This window comes from Panicum virgatum, chromosome 9N (assembly GCF_016808335.1).
Source record: "Panicum virgatum strain AP13 chromosome 9N, P.virgatum_v5, whole genome shotgun sequence".
NCBI classification, from domain to species: domain Eukaryota; kingdom Viridiplantae; phylum Streptophyta; class Magnoliopsida; order Poales; family Poaceae; genus Panicum; species Panicum virgatum.
Genome location: NC_053153.1, coordinates 11,474,500 through 11,495,978, shown reverse-complemented (window position 1 = coordinate 11,495,978; position 21,479 = coordinate 11,474,500). Strand labels below are relative to the sequence as shown.

General features: G+C 46.3%; 1 protein-coding gene across 1 annotated transcript; it reads right to left on the bottom strand.

The window, feature by feature from the left end:
• Positions 1 to 4,899: 4,899 nt before the first annotated feature.
• LOC120688709 lies at positions 4,900 to 21,324 on the bottom strand. The gene is given in 17 exon segments (XM_039971094.1): positions 4,900 to 5,337; positions 5,339 to 5,363; positions 5,455 to 5,615; positions 5,701 to 6,468; positions 6,545 to 6,694; positions 6,798 to 6,929; positions 7,711 to 7,861; positions 8,226 to 8,317; positions 9,423 to 9,828; positions 11,574 to 11,776; positions 12,328 to 12,435; positions 12,584 to 12,643; positions 12,728 to 12,803; positions 18,242 to 18,399; positions 18,584 to 18,646; positions 18,748 to 18,832; positions 19,945 to 21,324. Coding segments are annotated over 17 exon segments (3,933 nt in total). The 5' UTR covers positions 21,129 to 21,324; the 3' UTR covers positions 4,900 to 5,226.
• Positions 21,325 to 21,479: the final 155 nt, after the last annotated feature.

Genomic DNA, 21,479 nt, shown 5'->3' with positions numbered 1-21,479 from the left:
TGACCTCACCAAACCCGCAGCCGCCGCCTTAGCCCTCGCTAACCCTAGCTCCCAAAGCCGCCGCCTTCGTCGAGTTCGGAGCTCGCCACCGTTCCGCTCTGCTTCCTCGACGACATCGCCGCTCCGGAGCTTCGCTGTGGTGAGAGGAACCTCGCCGACCTCTCTCTTTTCCTATCTCGCCTTCTTGCCGGCGCATTAGCTCGCCGGAGCTCTGCTCCGCCGCTCCGCAGCAGCGCTCGCTCTCCGCCGCCTCTGCGCGTCGCACAGACCCCCGCTATCGAGTTTGCGATCTCGCGAGCTCACTCCCCGTCCAAATCCCGAGCCGTTTAGTGGCCGGAATCACGAGTTCGCGATTCGCCGGCGAACTTCCGGCGGTGCGCCGCCGCAACCTGTCGACGCCAGTGTCTTGCGCCGCCGCCATCCGCCCCATCCGATCTCAGCCGCCAGATCCAAAACCAACGACTCAGATTAGATCTTGAACCGGTATCAAACCCTAGCCACCCGATCTCGATCCGACAGTCCAGATTAGATCTGAGCCGAGTTAAACCGGTCAGCCTTGGCGTTTTTGCAAAAGAACCTCTCAGTTTTCCCAAAATCAACCTGTCGTCCAAGACTTTTGAAAAATAATCCCAGTTTAGTCGTTTTCTTTATGTTTTAGCCCCTGTTGTTTTAAAACCTTTACAAATGAGCCCTTATGATCATGTTTAGGCCATAACTTCACCGTTTTAAATCCGTTTCCGACGATTCTTGCGCTCACGTGATCCTTGCAACGTGTAGAATAGTTTTATGCTCTCTTTTATACTGTTCATGCTGTATGGTGTACTGTTTCTTATTTGTTGTATGTGTTTGCTTGTATGTGCTCGTGTGATGCGTAGACGACGCGCCGTTCGAGGGTCAACAAGAGCAAGACTTTGAAGACGCCGATCAGCAGCACGTTTCGAGGAAGGCAAGTGGCCCCTTGATCATACTTTTGTCCCCAAATAAATCACAAGTTAATCATATTTATTTTATTGCATGCATGTGTCTATAATACGATGGGAACCCAATTGAAGATTTTAACTTAGATTGTTTATTCATGCCTTGATCAAACCGGGTTCTATAATTAAGTTGTGTAGTACTGCTAGTTGCTTATACATAGATCATGGTTAGAGATACTTGAAACAAATGCTACACATGTTACTTCATGTTCTATGGTTAATGTTGTTAAGCAAGATCATATGATTAATTGGAACATGGAGAACCACCCAGGAAAACAGTACAACCACAATACTACATGGCTCTGGTCTTGGCTAAGTAATTAGATGAACTATATGTGGTGTTGGGGTGGCTAGTTTGGTGGTGTTTGGGCTTGTGTCGTGGAGCAGGTGAAGGAAGCGGCGTCTTCTGAGGGACTGCAATTGTTGGGACCAACACTTATATATAGGGATTCTTTGGAAAGTCCTCGTAGCGTCCCTATGCAATCATACCTTGGAAGTGTGGTATTGTGTCTGATCAACACATGCGTGGTTGGGTTCAAAGTTCTTCGGGACTTTTACGTGAATTGTGGGGAAAGTGTACAACCTCTGCAGAGTTAAAACTAACCGGTTAGCCGTGCTCACGGTCAAGAGCGGCTTGAACCCTCACATGATAATTGAACTTGAAGATGATCTAAATCGATGCTTTATTTATGATGTTGATGATGGTTACTTCATATGCTTATTTATGGGTTAATGGTATAAACTTACATCTAGTTAATGCTTGCTAAATAAAACTTGATCAATTAAAAGTGCTTATCGCAGTTAAACCATGTCAGCTATTCCTTGTTTCAGCCATGCATGTAATATATAGATGTTTTCTTTGCCACTTGTTGAGTACCAACCATAAGTGTACTCACCCTTGCATAACGCTGTTCAGACCAACATAACGATTGCCCGGAGTACCTATAAGACTTCGAAGATTTCTAGACGTATGTCTCCCAGTCGACTGCCTGTGCTAGAGGATTCCGCTATTACTCTGAGACGCTACTTATTCATCTAAGATTAAGATATTCGGTTATGTAATAAAGTCTTTAATACTCTCTTTCGTTATGACATTGTTATGATATTCGCTTTATTGTCTATCGTATGTGTGTAAACTGATCCTGGCGCACATATGAGAATGCATTCGGTTTTCTTTATAAACCGAGTGTGACAGTATTACCTTCATCACTCTGTAGCAAGTGAGATTTAGCCCGGCTAGTGGAAGCCTGTGATGAGAACCGCCAGCTCAGGAGTTCGACTCCTGGCTTGCACAGAAAAAAAATCTCCTTGCTTGTTCCATATCCAAATCACGGGACACTATGTACGAGTGCGGCAGGGATTTGAAAGTTTTCTTAATCCGTATGAGAAGATCTTCTTAAATACAATGTTATAAGGGTGGCCTTTATCTCTGCAGGTCAAGTTTTTTTCATCACTCCGCACATGAGGAGGCCTTTGGTGTTAGAGGTCAACTAACAAAAGCAGTCAAAATTTGGCAGAGCTTAAAGCTGCTGTACGTAGGAACAAGATGATGTTGGCGTCTGTTTACGTCCTATTTGTACCGAGACGGATTCTGTCGCCGCCCATGCCTATCCTATAAAATACTTGAGCCATTCTGCCGGTTTATCGGGCGTGGGGACAAGGCAACCAGTAACCTGATGCCGGGCGAACCTGTATGTTCGTTACTGAAGTAGTAGGAGGGATAGAGACAGAGAGTCAATAGGACCTTAGACTAGAGTTGATCACCTGTATGCTGGACCATTCAGGATTGGGGACGCTTGCTCAGTGAGCTTAACCTGGGTGTTCCACTCCGCCACTGGAAGCACCGTCCGTTGAGTTCTGGTCCTTCCCTGCGCCTTTCACTTGATGCTGAGTGGAGGAAGGGGCTGGATGATTGCTCCATCCTTATTACCTGGATGGTCTGGCAGGAAAGAAATGCACTGTTCTTCTGCTCTGAATTCAGGGAAACAAATGGACTCTTCATGTGCACCCGCGAGGAGGCAGGAGCAGGTCGCGTGCAACAGCATGGCCGTTGAAAGGATCGAGGCCCAAGAAGAGGGGTTGAATTGAGACTTTTTCAAATTTCTATTGAGTTCTTAACCTAGACTAGTGTTGCCCAACCTACAAATTTGATTCTATCAACTAGAGCACACTAGCATCATCAAACTAGATAGGATAAAACACTAACATGTTCATCATCCTTAAGAAAGATCACACTAACAAATATGCAACCTAGTCAAGAGATCAAACTAGCAAGTAGAAAAACTAGGCAAGAAGCAACCAAGCAAGTACAAAAACGAGTTCTAGAGATATGAAATGCTTGCAAAGTAAATGAGAGGGACACGTGACAACCGGATTTTTTCCCGTGGTATCGAGGAGTTGACGCTCCCCCTAATCTATGTTGGAGTACCCACTAAGGGTATCGCTCCCTTGCATCACCAAGAAGCAAGTCTTCACTAAAAATGTTCTTTCTCCATCTCCGGAATGGCGAGCTTCACACAATCTCTAAGAGCTCACCAAGAATCACCAAGATCGTCTAGGTGCCATCAAACACCAAGAGTAACAAGCTCTCAAGGTTTCACTTGACCCTCACTGAGATGGCCCCAAGCACTAGCACACTTGCTACTCAAGGAATGGTTGAATTCTACAAGTTGGATCACTTGCAATCACTAGATCTTCATTCAATGGCTCCAAACACTTCTCTTTTCTTCTCTAAGGTGGCCTCAGGTAGTCAATGCGTCAAAGGCATCATAAATGAGCCAGGGAGTCGACTTATATAGAGTGGAGAAGCACCCCTAGCCGTTGGAAAGAAACTGCCCAGAAAGTCGTAGGCACCGGATAGACCGAAGGGGTAGCACCGGTGTAACCGATCACACTAAATCCAAATAGTGGCCGTTGACATCTGACACAATGCACAGTCTGACAATATTACACCGGTGCATGCTCCTTTGAGGCACCGGTGTAACCGGTGCTGAAGGGTTTTCTTGAAATCCCAAAGCAGTGTCTCTGATCATTACCACGGTCAATGCACCGGTGCTTCCAATTCACGCCACCGGTGTAACCGGTGCTGAAGCGAAGTTTCTAACCCCCAATACATGCTCTCTGAAGGATGACATGGTGCATAGACCGGTGCTTGTCCAAGGGGCACCGGTGTAACCGGTGATACTTGGTTTTCTTCACTTGAATCCTACTGCACTTGTCCGAATAGACCGGAGCTAGAGCACCGGTGCAACCGGTTGCCTTCGGATGCACCGGTGCAGGACCACCGGTGTAACCAGTGCAACTGTTTTTGCCTAAATTCAGCTGAGTTGATTTGGAAATGTTTCTAACTTCGAGCTTTTGTTCTTCCAAGTGTTTTCTTGAGTTCTTCTGAGTTGTCTTGGACTGAATTGAGCAAGTGTGCATCGTTTCGAAGGCCAAATCAATTTGAGTCAAGCTACTAACCCGAGAACCCCTGTTAATACTACGATCACTACCTTAAAATTATAAAACTCAAACTAAATCAAGTGTCCTTCATCTCCTTTTGACATTTAGAATCGTCCTTATTCTTGAAAATTGAGTCCGTGAATCGATTGATCATGAATTTTGTGGGGGTCTCCTTTCACATTTCATATGAGACTTAACTTGTAAAGATTATTTCCTTCAAAATATACGTTAGTCGCATACGGTCGTCATTAATCACCAAAACTTACCGATTGCATTTACGGGCCTAGATGCGCTTCAGCCGTGACTGCACAAATGGCACCCCTCCGTCTGGAAATGAATCCAAGATCGGTCTCTTCCCCTATAGTTGCTGTAGTGTTTAATTTTTGTAAATCAATCTCTTGTACGATTGTATCAGCCCGGTCTAGGCTATATGTACAGTGACCCATTTGGGATCATTTTCTGAAATACAGTTTGTAAATAAAATAATAAAAAAATCAACTATGGATATAGGATTTGCAACATCTCAAGCAACTCCTATACAATTGTACAAAATGATACCTAGAGAGTAATTGATCACATATATATGGCTAAATGGTTCTGTACATGAAGAGGACAGGATATCAGCTTTTAACAGGTAAGAGGTGACTTAACAAAATGCAACGAAATTCAGTTGCGCTCAAAGCTGCTGTAATCATATGCTAGATGCTACTGGAGTCGCTCCATAAGAGCTGCTTTTACCGGGAAGCTGAACCTTCTTCAAGCTTCGGTTTCCAGGCAGCAGCATGCGCGTCCTATATCCATCTTTTTAGACCTTCAGCCGTGCCCCGGGATACACGTCAGGAACCTTTTCTCTGTCCATGTTCTTAGCCCTTGAGTCACTATGAATCGATGTTTTTGGAAGTGATGGTATAACTTATCGTGAAGCTTCTCTCATTGCTTCTCCTGCAGCAGTGCAGCACAAATGGATTACGTTATAAGATCTAGTAATGGTACAGCAGCGAACTTGTAATGTAACGCCAACTTGATATCACACCTGAGATGGACCATGAAGAACACTGCGCCGACAAGGGTAATTCCTCCGGCAACTGACTTTAACACCCCTTTCCCTGATTTGGGGGCATCATCTTCAGGCCTTTGAGGAGGCTTAGCTATACCGTTTAAGTCCACAGGTTTATCTCCAGGTTGGGAACATTCCTGCATGGCAGGTGAGCGTTAAGAATGCGTGTGAAGGAGACATAATTACAAGAGTGAAACTGAACTCGTCCGTTTCAGGAGGCACCATTTGATATCTATCACTGAGTTCGGGATTCAGCTCTTCACACATGCTATCATTTGTCATCCCAGTCAGGCTTGGCTCTATATTATTCACCGCATCTTCAGAAACCATCGGCAATTTGCTCAGGTCTGACGGCTCGCCATTTAACCCATGTCTCAGTTCCTCGCAACTTGAACTCACTGACTCCCTATCACAGGCAAGGGCGTCACAATGCAGATCGATGGTGCCAGTGTCCTTTTGGAGGTCAGCACACTCTTTTTTTGGATGATCAACTAATGTTTCCCCATTTCCCTGAATAGAATGATCTAGAGATTTGGCCTGTACATCATAAATCCTTTCTGAATCTGCAACAGGATGAGCATTCAACTCCAAATCATTCTTGCCACTTTCAAACGTCAAATGACTACTTATGGAATCTGCCTCTTCTGAACTTAAGGCACATTTCGCGGTTCTAGTTCTTGAACATTGTTCAGTTGCAGAATGAATAGAGTAAGATTCTTTGTCATGATTTTGTGGAGTTGAATCTGCGGACTCCGAATCCATAACACCAAAGTTAAGTGATCCCACAGATTCAGCTAGAGATTTTTCTTCAAGCATATCATGTCCACTTTCTCCATAGCCTTTACTTTCTTCTTTAGGGAGTGAAAGCATGGTTGCAAAATTGTCTTCATCAACTGAGTCCTCAGGTTCTAGAAGAGACAGTCTGCTTTCTGCTTCATCAGAGTCATAATTTGTTTCCGCATGCTCGTCGTTCTTTCCACCAAATATTATCTGTGAAAAATAGATATTACGTGAGTATATTAAGCAGGTTCATTTAAAATAAAAGAAACCTTTTCCAGAAGCTTGCCTGATACTGCAATGCTTTGAAACTATCAGGTGTACTGTATCCACTTGAACTGGACGAACTGTATTGTAGCTGCTCCAGACTTCTACGTATACCTCCAACAATACAGTTGGGCATGGATATTGTGTATGTCACTATATCAAAATCAGGCACCTATCACCACAGAAGATCAGAACCATGTAAATTAAAGTCACAACTGTTGATATAGTAATTGAAAAATGCATTTCTGAAATAGGTCGTGCTAGTATCGACTTACATTTAGGTGCATCATGCGAGACTTTTTAGATACCGATCGGATGCATATACAGACCTTCCGAACATTTCTTTTTTCAACCACATCAGAAGGGGTAAACAGATCAATTCCAGCTAACCCGAGGATTTGACATATCTGGAAAGAACAAAGATTAACAAGCAACCCTTTGCGAAGAAATGCAATATCAACCAGTAAAGTAAATATGACCGCATTCAGTTTCAAGTGTCAACCAAAATATCCAGAAGCTTAAGCAGTCTATGTAGTGTGGACAATAAACTTAAATACTCCCACCAGGTCCATTGTTTTTTTTCCTCTGTCGTTAAAATTCCACCAGGTCTCAAACTTAGGACCATTAGCTTTTTTTTTTAAGTGGTATACTGTCCACCCAACAGTTAACGCAAAAATTGGCTTCAATTAGTAGGAAACTAAGCAAGATGTCAAGATACATCACCTATTAGAGATGATTTAATTACATAATTTATAACTTTCCTCTGAGAATTCGTACCAATAGGTAGACAAACTTGGAGAGTAATATAATTGCTGAGTTAATTGCAAAACAGCAAAGATATACAGATGTGTGGTTATTCCCTAATGTTTCTTCAATTACCATCAATAGCAGATTCAGTACTGGTTTTAGAGCTTTTGATGCCCAAAAATATTAACAGAATATCTCAAGAACCATGGACAATTTAAACTAATTAAACTCATCAGTCTAGCAACTTGAAATTGTATTCATGCTAGAAAAATGCTTCACTCAAGCTCCTATTATGACAAAAAAAACAAGGATTTATTTCAGTTCACTTTTACCAAAAAAAATTGCACTTCAACTTATTTCTTTTTCATGAACACACTTAAAATTGAATCTAGAAAGATTTCGCTCAAAAAGATATTAGTACAAATTTGGAATGACCCATACCTTTAGAAAAAAGTCAACTTTTAAATAGGGCATATAATTTCCATTGCTCCTGCCAAAGGATAGTCGCTCATAAATATACACTTTTGATTGCTTGAATTGATCTTTGTCCTTTCTAAGTAACCTTTTCCATATTACTTTGGAAAGTCGATACCTGTCAACACGAATATAACATGTGAGCAGAATATGTACATTATCAAAAAAAACAAGCGAGCAAACAAGAGTCAGGACACTGAAGTTTGAAACTGGTTAGAATATCATAGAGACAGGATTAATTATCAAACAGTTCCAATATTTCAGAAACCAGTTATCCAAGGCATTATTTGTTCTTATTGAATGACTTCAGAATGCGAAAGCAAGCAGACAAATGCAAAGAGCCAAAACTAATTAACCGTGAGCAAAAATATACCAATCAGTAGGATCCGAAATTTCTATAGTTATACACCATGTGTACAGCACAAACGTGCTCACTACTTTTGTGCATGCAGCAAGGACTGGTGAAGAAACCAGAAACTTACAGTAAATCCCCATCAGCAAGAAGGTCTGCAACTAAAACTCCTTCATCAAATCTAAGATGCAGAACTTCTGCAAGCCAGACTTTTGTTTGTTTCTGAAACAAAAATTGAAATAAATAGAGATGAAGTCAGTACAATAATTGAATAAGATAGTGCATATAATCTTCTGACAAAAAGTTTGTTTTGTATAAAACAATATATACATTACTTCCTAGGAATCAGTACAATAATTGAATAAGATAGTGCGTATAATCTTCTGACAAAGAGTTTGTTTTGTATAAAACAATATATACATTACTTCCTAGGAGTAGTTTTAGGGTGTTACTAAGTCTGCATATCCAGTATTACGGAGTACATCACATTGCGCAATTCACCAATTCAATGAGCTGCAACTGTAATCAACAGCAATTGAATTAGCTATGCGTATATATTGTGTCTTATTTTTCAAGAAATCTTAGGTTTGTGGGAGTATTTAAGTAGCTATATTCAGCAAGGACCCTGGTCTTTAACTTCGTCTGAAGCCAAGAGAGTGAATCATACAATGTGATTTTTTACCATCATTGTTAACATGGAGAAATGGTACAGCAAGACGAATAGGCCATTTTTCACATCTACAACAGCAAAGCGTGGCAGCAAATCTATGAAGATGTGCTAGTTGAGTATCAATATTGACTGATCTAACCGAAATGTGTCAATTTTAACATCGTAGCATTTTAACGTCTAATTTACCACAATTTTAACGCCTGGAAACACTTCTGCAACATGTAATGCAAGCATAAAACTCTATTCGACAGTCCAACAAAGTCGAAACCAGAAACCAACCATAACGATAAATACTTCTCGTTGCCGTCTTAGCCTATTTTGAATGATCCCTCGTATTAAAAAGATCAAATTCACAGCACGGGGTTACTTCTGGGGTGACAATCCTATGAATTGATCCCCTCCAATAATAATAATAAAATCCTTCGAATCAAGAGTACCCCGAACAGATCGCATGAACCTTGAGGAATGAGGACACAAGCATCGCTCGAGAATCTTGCCGGAAGTAGAGCACAACGTCCATCACCAAGCACGGATGCCAGCCGCAGAAGGCGGAGGCCTAAACCGGCCGGCGCCGGAGCTCCAAGCAAGCACACTCACTGTTCCATCAGCCCCGGGTTCCCGCACGGCCCCGATGACACAGAAGCTTCGGGCGCTCACCTGCAGGAAGACGTCGTCGAGCTCGCGGAAGGTGGACGTGCACGACGCCTCGCCCACGCCCACGCGCACCGCCCCCGCCGGCCCTCCCTGCGGCGCCCTGCTCCACCTCCGCACTCCTCCCCATCCTCCTCGATCGCCGGCCATCACGTCACTGGGCGCCCGCCGCCCGAGGGCGCTCCAGCTCGGATCCTCGTGCGCCCCGCCGCGCGCGGCGTGCAGGCTCATCGCTCCTCCCTCCCGAGGCCTCGGCCCGCCCGTGTTTCGCTTCGCCTCCTCGTGCAGCCCTTGTACTCGGCTAGCACTCCACCTCCACGGCTCCACTTCAGCGGGCGCCGGAGAGGGCGCCCGGTGTGGAGGCGGGGGCGGGGGCGGCGGCCCCGTGTCGCGTGCTGCGCTGCCGCATCCGCGCGGCATTTACTCGCGTAGAGTATTTTTCTCGCGGCGGAGGACGGGGACATGATTGGATTTTCTCCGCCTGCGTGCCACTGCCGACGAGGGCGGGGGCGGGGGCTGCGCGCTCCGGGACACGCGCGCCCCGGTTTAATTTATCCGGGGCGAGCCAAGAGGCGTCTCGCGCGCGCGTGGGCGTGGGCGTGGGCGTGGCCTCGAGTCAGCGACAGCGAGCGGCGGCGCACGAGCCGGGAGCTCGGGGCTCTTTGCGGGAGCCGAGCCGGGACAAAACCGCGGGACGAAAGCGACCGGGCTCGAGCCGTGGACGGCCGATGCGCCATCCCGTTCGTGTGGCCGGCGGGAGCTGAGCTGATCGCGAAGCTCGAGTACGGGGTTGCGTTAACGTGTTCGCAGTCCGCACGTGTGTTTGCGCGTGTTTGCGGCGCAGTGGCGGAGCTAGGATTTCAGAGTTGGGTATTCCCATCTCAAACAAAAAATATTAGTCTAAAACTATATAAAATAGTTTATAGGTAAAAGCTATACAAAAAGACTAATCACAAACATGTCATGTACTTATAAATGGTCACAATGTGGTCAATTGATTATATTAGAATATTTCGATAGCTAAGAAGCATGTGTATATGTTTGATGTATATTTGATTTGGTGTAGAAAAGTTGGGTATTCCTAAGAATACCTAGGCATCAATGTGGCTCCGCCACTTTGCGGCGAGGAGGGTGGCAGCGATGCGTGTACCACGCTTTGCGTACGGCACGGTGAAAGCATGCATGAACGGTGCTGACTGATCTTAACGTTTTTTTTAATTTTAGGAGCAGGTAATAGTATATCACAATACGCTAATAGTGGCTACAGAATGATACTACCGCTTGTGTCGTTTTGGTTCACATGCAACACGCAGCCACAAGAACGGGATATTCACGCAGCAACACGTCTTTTTTCTCATCCGGGTTCAAATTTGGATTGCTTCGGGTAGAAATTTGAGTTGAATGCGGTTTTTATAGGTTAGATAACTTTCACGTGACTTGCAAGCTCCTCTTAAGGTGACTAGCACTGGCTAACGGAGCAAATGGACAGAGAAGCACTTCGTATGGGCGCCTTTTACTCACGTGTTACGTCCCACTCCATGTTCCGCCCTACATCCAAACTTGTGTAATTCGTTCGTGCACGCAGATGCATGCGTGAGCATTAGAGACGAACCCCACTTTACCTAGTCCGGCTAATGAATGACGCAACAGATGAGAAAGCTATAAATTCACCAGCTTTTCGAGCAAACAAGCCATGGAGTAAAGAATGATGATGCCAAACATTTACAAACATCAGCTAAGTCTAGAACACTATTACAGTAAAACCCACCCCTTTTGCCTAGCAAATGTACAAAAAGAAGAAAAAGAAGAACCCCCTATTGAATGGAAAACCCTTTGCCTAACCAAGAATACCCAAAGAATACAGTGGAACGCATCCAATACTGAAGCGCACCATGCCAACTGACCACACATACAAAACTATATCCTAAACAAACCCTCGTTGTTCCTTTCTGGCACCACGAGTGGAAATCATGAAGATCTGCGAAGCATAGATGTCATTGATCAACTAAAGTTAACCAAGGCGAAAGACTATATTTAACTGAACAACCTCGAAAGCTGATATCTTGGAAGCTTTAATCATTACTCTAATATAATAGAAGCTTACCGATACATGACCTAAGCATTGGTTTCACAAAGACAAGTGCCCATCCATCATACTACGAGCGGATGCCAGGGGGAGAAGATTCAAAAGAAGCTCGCAGCGGCCTGTTAACAAATGGGTGCTCCAAAAGTTGTGATGCCGAAGGCCGGCTCTCTGGATCAACTCTTACACACTGGCCAATGAAATCTTGCGCTTCTTTTGACAGGTAGTTGGGAATAGGAGGTTGTTCCCCTTTTCCAATCATGAAGAAAGCATTTGTCTACAAGTAACAAAGCAACATTAGTAGAAAGATGGAGACCAACTGAACCTATCTAGGTTACTACAAGTTTAACAAGTTACATAGGACATTATTAAAGAAGAAGCGAATTAATTTAAAATAATATCCCACACTAATACTAAGTGTTTTTTTAATCAAGGAAAGACGAGGCAGCGGCAGGTCCAGTCCAATAAATCTTTATAGCCACAAGGATACAATGGCTGTACTTCCTATTAAATTTACTAGAGATGCAATATACTGGCTTGAAAAGAGAATTACGGTTTTCCCTCTGTTCAGCCATGTGCCACCCAATTAATTTTTTAAAATAGAAAAATGGAGATTTCTATACAAAGACATAAAAGAGAGGAATTGACATCATATTGCTTCTTAATTCCAAGGTCAAATGGAGAATATAGATATTTGTTCATTATAATTTCTATGTTTCTTCTTACCCAGAAGTTTTATATTCTAAACATCAGATAAGGCCCGACACAATAAGAAATATTTAAACTTGCAAATATTTGGAAAAAAAAGGACAGAATAGCATGACATACCCACTCGACATTAGGAAATGGTATTTGCCGAGTTAACATTTCCAATACAGTGCAGCCAAGGCTCCATATGTCAGCTGAAGGCCCATACATCTTTTTAGGATTAATAACCTGAAAATGAGAAGGTGCATTAGTTACGTGTCAAGAGATACTACACACGTATTGTCCTGTGGAAAAATAGCATAAAAATGGACAATTTTCATTACAGAGGATGGTAGTTGCATAAAAGTAATAAGAAATGTTAAATTGTAACTTGTACCTCAGGTGCCATCCAGTAAACACTTCCTTTGCATGATCTTAGCATATTAATTTTTGACATCTGAAACATGAAAGAAAACTACCTCCATAAGATAATTTGAGATAGAGAACATGCAAATAACTGAGAAGAAATATGAAGGCTAACCTCCTTTGCCAATCCAAAATCTGCAAGCTTTACAGATCCATTCGCATGAACCAATATATTGGCACATTTGATATCTCTGGATATGAAGCAATTGTTTCAGTTGACCAAAATTATCAAATCGAATGGAAGCATCAAATGGACATATCCATATATGGCCCCTCAAAAGTATTAAAACATTAAGAAAATGCATTATCTCATTTTTTATTGAAGTTATCAATACCAAGTTAACCTATATATTTAGAGAAGTTCTAGAAAATCCAGAAAAAGCGGTATTTTACCAGGTTTTAATAAAAAATTTGAGTTTTTCTTGATCCAAACAGAAGCGAGCAAGGTGCTCTAACCCTAACAGGACTACCCTACATTTGTTACTGGCCTCCTCAAGGGTTCACAGCCCAAATTCTAGGGTGTAAAAGTAAAAAATTAAAAAGAAAAAACAACTGAGAATTTCTTGTCAAAATCTGCATCTCGGCCACATATGCCACCCAAAGAATAGACACAAGAAAAACTAGAAAAGGTAAGGTCCTATATACAAATAGTTCCTTTAACAAGATACATAGGTTTCGTTTAAGAGACATGAGGAACATGTAGAGAATTGGGAAACACCACACACCCAAAGGAGGGGGGGTGACCTCTATTATATATTGCCGTATGGCTTGGAGTACAAGTAAACTCAATACAAGGAAATACAACAATATATCTCTAATACCCGCCCGTAGTCGTAGCCTACTCGTAGGCGGAGCTAAACGAAGACCAAGACTAGTCCTAAAATAAGTGTACAATTGGACAGGAAGTCCTTTAGTCATGATGTCAGCATACTGATGAGAAGACGGGACATGCAAGACCCGAATCTCTCCCAAAGCCACCTTCTCGCGAATAAAATGAATATCAATCTCAATGTGCTTTGTGCGACGATGATGGATGGGATTAGCAGTCATATATACAGCACTAACGTTGTCGCAATAAACAACGGTAGCCTTGGCGAGGGGAACATGAAGCTCCTGAAGCAACTGTCGGAGCCAACAACACTCAGCAACAACGTGTGCCACTGCCCGGTACTCAGCCTCAGCACTGGAACGAGAAACTATAGTCTAGCGTTTAGAGGACCAAGACACCAGATTATCTCCAAGATAGACACAGTAGCCTGAGGTGGATCGTCGGGAATCAGGACATCCAGCCCAATCAGTATCAGAATATGATGTGAGTGTGTCGACAGAGCCAACACCTAAAGAAAGACCAGCGTCCAGAGTGCCCTTGACATAACGCAAAATCCACTTGACGAGTGCAAGATGTGGTTCCCTCGGATCATGCATAAACAAACAGACTTGCTAAACAGCATAGGCCAAAAATCAGGACGAGTCAAAATGAGATACTGCAGTGCACCAACAATACTCCTGTACTCTGAAGGATCCGCAACCGGAGGACCATCTGTAGCAGACAGCTTGGACTTGCTATCAACTGGCGTCAAGGTCGAGTGGCACTCGCTCATACCGGCGCGCTGTAGCAGATCCGAGGCGTACTGTCGCTGGGACAAGAATAAACCCTCTGAAGTACGGGTGACAGAAATCCCCAGAAAGTGATGTAGATCACCCAGATCAGTCATAGCAAACTCTGCATGAAGGCGACCAATAATGGAGAGAAGCAAATCTGTCGACGAAGCAGTGAGAACAATGTCATCGACATAGAGGAGTAGATAAGCAGTGCTGGCGCCATCTTTGTAAACAAACAAGGAAGTGTCGGAGACTGACGGAACAAACCCCAACTGACGAATGTATGTAGCGAATCGCTGGTACCATGCCCGAGAAGCCTGTTTCAACCCATAAAGCGACTTCTGCAGAAGACAAACATAATCTGGAGGTGAAGGATCAGCAAAACCAGGAGGCTACTGGCAGTACACTGTCTCATCAAGATGTCCACGCAGAAATACATTCTTCACATCAAGCTGACGAATAGGCCAATGACGAGATACAGCAAGGCTAAGAACAGTGCGAATGTTGGCAGGCTTGACCACAGGACTGAAAGTCTCATCATAATCTATGCCATGCTGCTGAGAAAATCCACGGACAACCCACCTAGCTTTATGACGTGCAAGAGAACCATCTGAATGAAACTTATGCTTGAAAATCCACTTGCCCTTATACCTCCCCACAGAATGGCAAGGCCGAACGCATCCTTCAAACTCTTAACAATTCAGTGCGAACCCTCCTCATCCATGTCTTTATGCCGCCCAAGTATTGGGCTGAGGCACTAGCAGCAGCTACTTATCTGCTTAACCGGCGCCCCTCCTCCATTAGTAACGCGATTCCCTATTTTTGCCTATATAACATTTATCCCTCTTATGATCGCTTGCGTGTCTTTGGTTGCTTGCCACTCCCACCAGGTGCCGAGCACGGTTGCTCAACGCCTATGGAAGACGGAGCAGCCATAGGAGAGCCACCAGCTGCATGATTAGTAAACAAAGGTGCAATATCCAAGTCGCGACCGAGTAAGAAATCAAAGGAGCTGGTGGTGGGTGGATGAGTCTCACGAGCGAAAGGAAAAGTGGACTCATCAAACACAACGTGTCTAGATATAATGATGCGACGCGTTGTAAGATCAAAACAGCGATAACCCTTATGATCAGGCGGATATCCCAAAAAGACACATGCGGTCGAGCGTGGAGCGAGCTTGTGTGGAGGTGGCCTGTAGGTTAGGATAACACAAGCAACCAAAGACACGCAAGTGATCATAAGGGGGATAAGCGTTATATAGGCGAAAATAGGGAATCGCGTTACTAATGGAGGAAGAGGGGCGCCGGTTAAGCAGATAAGTGGCTGCTGCTAGTGCCTCAGCCCAATACTTGGGCGGCATAGAGGCATGGATGAGGAGGGTTCGCACTGAATTGTTAAGAGTTCGAAGGATGCATTCGGCCTTGCCATTCTGTGGGGAGGTATAAGGGCATGAGAGGTGAAAGATAACACCATTGGCGTGGAGGGTGGTGTGCATGGCGTGGTTAACAAATTCAGTCCCATTATCGGCTTGAAAGCACTTAACGGGGAGGCCGAACTGAGTGCGAGCATAAGCAATAAAATCAACGATATGCTGATGTACATCGGATTTGTGCTTAAGCGGGAACGTCCAACAATAGTGCGAAAAATCATCCAACAAAACCAAGTAGTAGGAACAACCAGAAATACTAGCAACCGGCGAGGTCCAGACATCACAGTGAACTATCTCAAAAGGTGAAGTAGTTTGTGAAGTAGAAGTAGCAAACGGAAGACGCGCGTGCTTGTCAAGCTGACATGCATGACAAAGCGAGCGATCTACTTTATTACATGAAACTAAATTGTTCTGTTTTAAAGTAGCTAAGACTGCTGGACCAAGATGACCAAGGCGACGATGCCACAACGATGAAGTGGCGGCAAGCATGGCTTTTGCGGCTGCGGGGCGACTGATGGGATGGTGTAGAGGTCGCCGGTACTATCGCAGTGAAGGATCACTCGTCCCGTCCGGATGTCCTTAACAGAAAAACCAGAGGCGTCAAACTCAATGGAACAACGGTTATCGCGAGTGAATTGGCGAACTAAAAGTAAGTTGCGAATTATGGATGGAACGATAAGCACGTTGTTCAGAATGAATCTAGACGAATCTGTGGCTACAATGGAAGAACCTCGGGACGTGACAGGGATATGTGCACCATTGCCTACGGTAATCGAAGAGGAAGCAGCTGGAAGGCGAGAGAGAAGTATACCTTCCGAGGAGTGCATGTGAGTAGAAGCTCCAGTATCCATCACCCATGCATTGCCTTCGAGCGCCATCTGCTGGAGAGCAGCGATCAGGCCAGCCTGATCCCACGAAGGGGACTGAGTTGGCACCTGAGGGGAGGTGATCGCCGCGTGAGCCTGAGGAGGGGCGCCCAGAATGCCTTGACCGCCCCGCTGGAACTGTGCGCCATTGCTGCTGCCTTGCGCACCCTGGAAAGCAGCCCATGGGTTGATGCAGACCCAAGGACCGCTAGGGTTAGGTGTGCGAGGCGGCTGCTGCTGCTGCTGGCCGCCGTTGGAGCGTCTGCCCCTCCTGCGACGCTGCTGCTGCTGCTGACCGTCCTACTGAGGTGGGCGTTGCTGCTGCTGCTGGGGTGGTCGCTGCTGCATGGCGGAGGTCGAAGATGATGCAGATTGGCAGGAGGAGCCGCATCCAGATGAGGAGGAGGTGATCATGGCAGAGGACGCAGCCACCTTGGACTGATTTGCTAGGCGGAGCTCCTGGAGGGCAAGCCGATCTACAGCCCTGGAGAAGGTCATGGTCGCGTCTCCTGCGATGATCTCTCTAGTGGTGCTGTAGCGAGAGTCAGCCCCAGCGAGAAGGGCGAGAACCATCTCAGAATCGGCAACAGGCTTGTCGACGTCGCGAAGAGCATTAGCGGCCTTCTTGAGGGCTTGGGCATACTCATGGACGGACATATCCCCTTGAGTTATTGCGTGGAACGCATGGCTCAAGAAGATGGCACGAGGAGCTTTGTTCGTCTGGAAGTGGTTGGAGATGGTGACCCAAAGTTCCCGTGCTGTCTGGTTGACGGCCATGGTGAAGTCGAGGACGTCCTCGGTGACGGAGCCATAGAGCCAGCTGCGGACGGCACAGTCGGCCTCGTTCCATGCATCAGTGCGCGGATCAGGGGGAGGCGCGCTGTTGATGTGGCTGAGGAGGCCGAACTTGCCGCACATGGCCTCGAAGAAGCTGCTCCACTTGGTGTAGTTGGAGGAGCGGAGTTCCAGCTTGATCGGGACGTGCGCTTAGACGGAGACGGCGGCGTACGCAGCCATGGAGACCGGCTCGGCGAAGAGGGAGGAGATGCCGTCGAGGAGGGAGTCACCGTCGTCGAGGGTGTCACCGTCGTTGGTGACACAGGACATCAACAGATTGTTGTAGATGCAATCTGTTGAACCTGCATCCGACCAGAGAGGGTGGCGCAGGGAGGAGGAGGCGACCAGGGGGGCGGCGCAGGGAGGAGGGGCCGACCAGGGAGGCGGCGCAGGGGTGAGGAGGTGGTGCCGCGGCCTAGGGTTGGCGGCGGCAGGTGGTGGGTGGGCGCGCAGGCAGGGATTGCCGCGCGAGTTAGGGCAGCGGAGGAGGGGGGAGGGGGGCATGACCGGCCTAGGGTTTGGCCCGGACTCGTGATACCATGTAGAGAATTGGGAAACACCACACACCCAAAGGAGGGGGGTGACCTCTATTATATATTGCCGTATGGCTTGGAGTACAAGTAAACTCAATACAAGGAAAAACAACAATATATCTCTAATAGAACAACATGACCTCAATATCACAAAAATATGGAGCAGTTGGTTTCCAGAAGTCGATAATACTGGAAAGCAGATTTATTTCCCAAATATCATTTTCACAACAAAAGTATGCTACATTACATGGTCTATCAGAGACTCATTTTTCCTGCCTCTCTATCCTTTGTTGGAGACAAGGTTACCACTGCATTGTAAGCACTAAATTATCCAAAATATTAGAATAAGGTCAGCTTTATACCTGTGGACAACATTTCGCTCATGGAGGTAAAGCAATCCATTAAGAATCTGCCTAGTGTATGCAGAGACTTGCGATTCTCGTAGTTTATACTTTTGATAGAGGGATGAAAGAGATCCTTGAGTGACAAGCTCAATAAAGATATATAGTTTTGATTCTTCCTGCATTAAGTGAAGTGTAAACACATCAGTACATCACATCAGTTGAATAATATTACTAGTGTATGCATATATTGCTAATGGCATAATGATTGCTTAAAAGTTAAATCATGTCTTGGCTAAATGCACAACCAGATAACATCAAAAGAACAGCAAGTCATGTTCGATTAAAAAAACAGCTGAGTACCTTGTCAGTTCCATAATACTGGACTATATTTTCATGTTCAAACTGACTAAGGAGAGCAATTTCCTGAAAACCACAAAAAGTAAAATTACAGGTGGACACAAATAACAACAAAAGTGGTGTAACAGACAACAGATGATATTATAAGATTAATCAGCAGATAAAACCTGCTCAAGTGCGAGAATAGATTGCTGTGCGTTGCTTCCTTGATCAAGCAAAGATACTTCCTTCACAGCAAAAAATCCACCCTCACTGCAAAGATATAATTGACATAAGCTTTTCAAGTGGAGTGACAAAAAGGAGTAAACTTTACAAGATTCTAAGTAGCAGTTGATTCAACTTATATAATCAGGAGAAAAAATTATATATATATATATATATATATATATATGTACTCCTAAGAATCTTCCAAAGCTGAATCAGTTATTAACGCCTGTTTGGGACCACGTCGGCAGTGGTGGCGTCCTATAAAACCTGAGAATCCCAGCGCGAGAATCGAGACACAGCTTGCAGCATGTTTCTGCGTGACGCGCTTCTGGCGGACTTGTCCCAAATTGGGCCTAAATTCCTAAAGTATTTTTCATGAAAGAAATCCTCCATTTATCTATCTACACCTTCAAAAGGTTGCGATTTTCAATACAAAAATTCTTTACATGACAAGTTAAAACCAATCAATAAATGTCTGCTTGTGAGAGTACTTGTTTGGTTGTTCCTGACCATACTGTATGCTATAATTTCCCCAAAATTAACCTACGCTCAAATTTCTTATCAGGTGCCAGCGGCAAATGAAGAACCACACCTGTCGGAACAGCCTCAGATTAGGTGTTTTGGTTGGGGGAGAACAAGGCGGTGGTGACGGGGTGAAGGTGGAGCGGCGCACACGCAAGTTGGGTGTGGGGGAGGGGATTAGTGTTAGGGTTAGGGGTTGGGACGGGCTCCAGTTTAATGTATATTCAAAAGGTGCCAGTTTAATGTATACTGTTTATATGCAATAAAATTCAATCGATGACATATGTCATCTTTGTGATCTACATTAAGATTTCCTTGCTGAGCTATGGAACTTTAGTTTAATTTAATATATCAAATAAATTGTGAAAATCAAACATCTTGCTGGGTACCTAAATTAGTATTGGAGGAAAACTAGGTGCCAAATGAAAGAGGTGCGCCAAGCTTATAACAAAGGAGCTTTGAACTATGTAAGTCTATATGTCATCAAAGTAACCCTGCGCGAAGGCTAGATATCAGGACAACATTTAAGATATGCCTATGTTGGACCAAAGGCTGCAGTATTTTTTTGGAATGGCTGGTGAGTAATAACATAAACATGTGCACACAGTAATATTCGAACTAGCACTGACACTTACTCACTGATCCCCTCGTACACCATTCCAAATGAGCCGCTTCCAAGCATAGCACCACGCATCCATGACTTAATCTTCCGCTTGAACTTGCCATTTGGTGAGATGATGAACATGGCTTCTGTGGTTGTACTGGATGCGTCATCATCGTTTGTTGTCGACAAGGAAGATGTTCCAGTGAAACCCTCGAAGGTCTCTCCTATTCTCAACTCTTTCAGCTCCCCCTCCACTGCTGCCACCCCATCTTCAACCTCGCCCTCCTCTGTGTCTGACACGTGACGATTGTCCGCGCGTTCATGAGCCCCTCCCAGTTCACTTCTCTCTTCACTGGGAGCAAACGACTGCACAATGTCCCAAGCCGACCCAGTCAAGTCATCAGCAACAACGGGCCTCCTCACCGGCGGAGGAGCGAGTGCTGTGATAGGCGGAGGCGGGGAGAGCAGAGGCGGCCGGACACCCCGTATTCCGACCTCCCCGCCTCCCCTCTTGGGCGAGGAGAGGGGCAAACCCCCGACGGGAGGCGCAACAGCAACGGCAGGGGCGGCCTTGGGGGACAACTCCGGCGCCGGAACGGTAGGCTCCTCCGCCGACTCGGTGGCGGTGGAGGTGGAGGACGAGTGGGGCGACTCCTCAGGAATGGGCGCAGGGACGGAGAGAGCCGGCTGAACATTGGGCGCCGAGACCGCGCGCGCGATGGGCGAGAGTTCATCGGCGGGAGGGGACGCGACGAGGCGGGGGCGCGGGAGGAGGTCGGAGTTGGAGCGCGACTTGCGCGCCTCCCAGGCCGCGATGGGGATGGCGAACTCCTCGGGCCCCGAGAGCCCCAGGCTGCGGCAGAGCTCGTCGACCTCCCCCTCCACGCTCCCGCTGATGCGGAGGTCCGCGCCGGGGGCAAGGTCGAGCGAGCGCGAGGGGCGGAGCCCCGGTGACCGCTGCTGCTCCGCCGAGGACGAGGACGACCACGACGCGCCCACCAACGCGGACGCCCCCGCGCCGCCCACCTCGTACTCGATGCGCTTCGCCGCGTTGCGGCGATCCAGCCGCGGGCTCCGCCCTCGGCTGCCGCTCCCGCTCCCGCCGCCGCCGCGGCTGCTGGAGTCCATGGAGGCGTCCGCCCCGCCGCCGCGGCGGCGGCGGCCGGAGGAGGACGAGCCGGATGAAGAGGACTGCTTACGGCCCCACGAGAACATCTGGATCCATACGAGGGGGCGCAGCTCACACCTAAATCCTGAGCTCCATGGGAGCGCGTCGGAATTCGAACTCGATTTCGCAGCCGCGGTTGCGGCGCAGCATCTGGGAAGGATTGGGGGAGGAGAGCTTCGGCCTTCGGCTGCTTGAGGGGAGGGAGGGTATGCCGTGTGCCGTGGCGTCGTGGTGGGAAGTGAAAATTTACGATACAGTAGGGGGAACACGCTACGTGTCCATGCCAGTGGGCTTACAGTTACTCTTGGGCCCAGAGGGTAGCGACACGGTGCCCGACGGCTGGCTCTTCCGCGGGTGGCTTTAAGGAAGTGGCGGAGGACTGGCCAGACGCGGGTTGA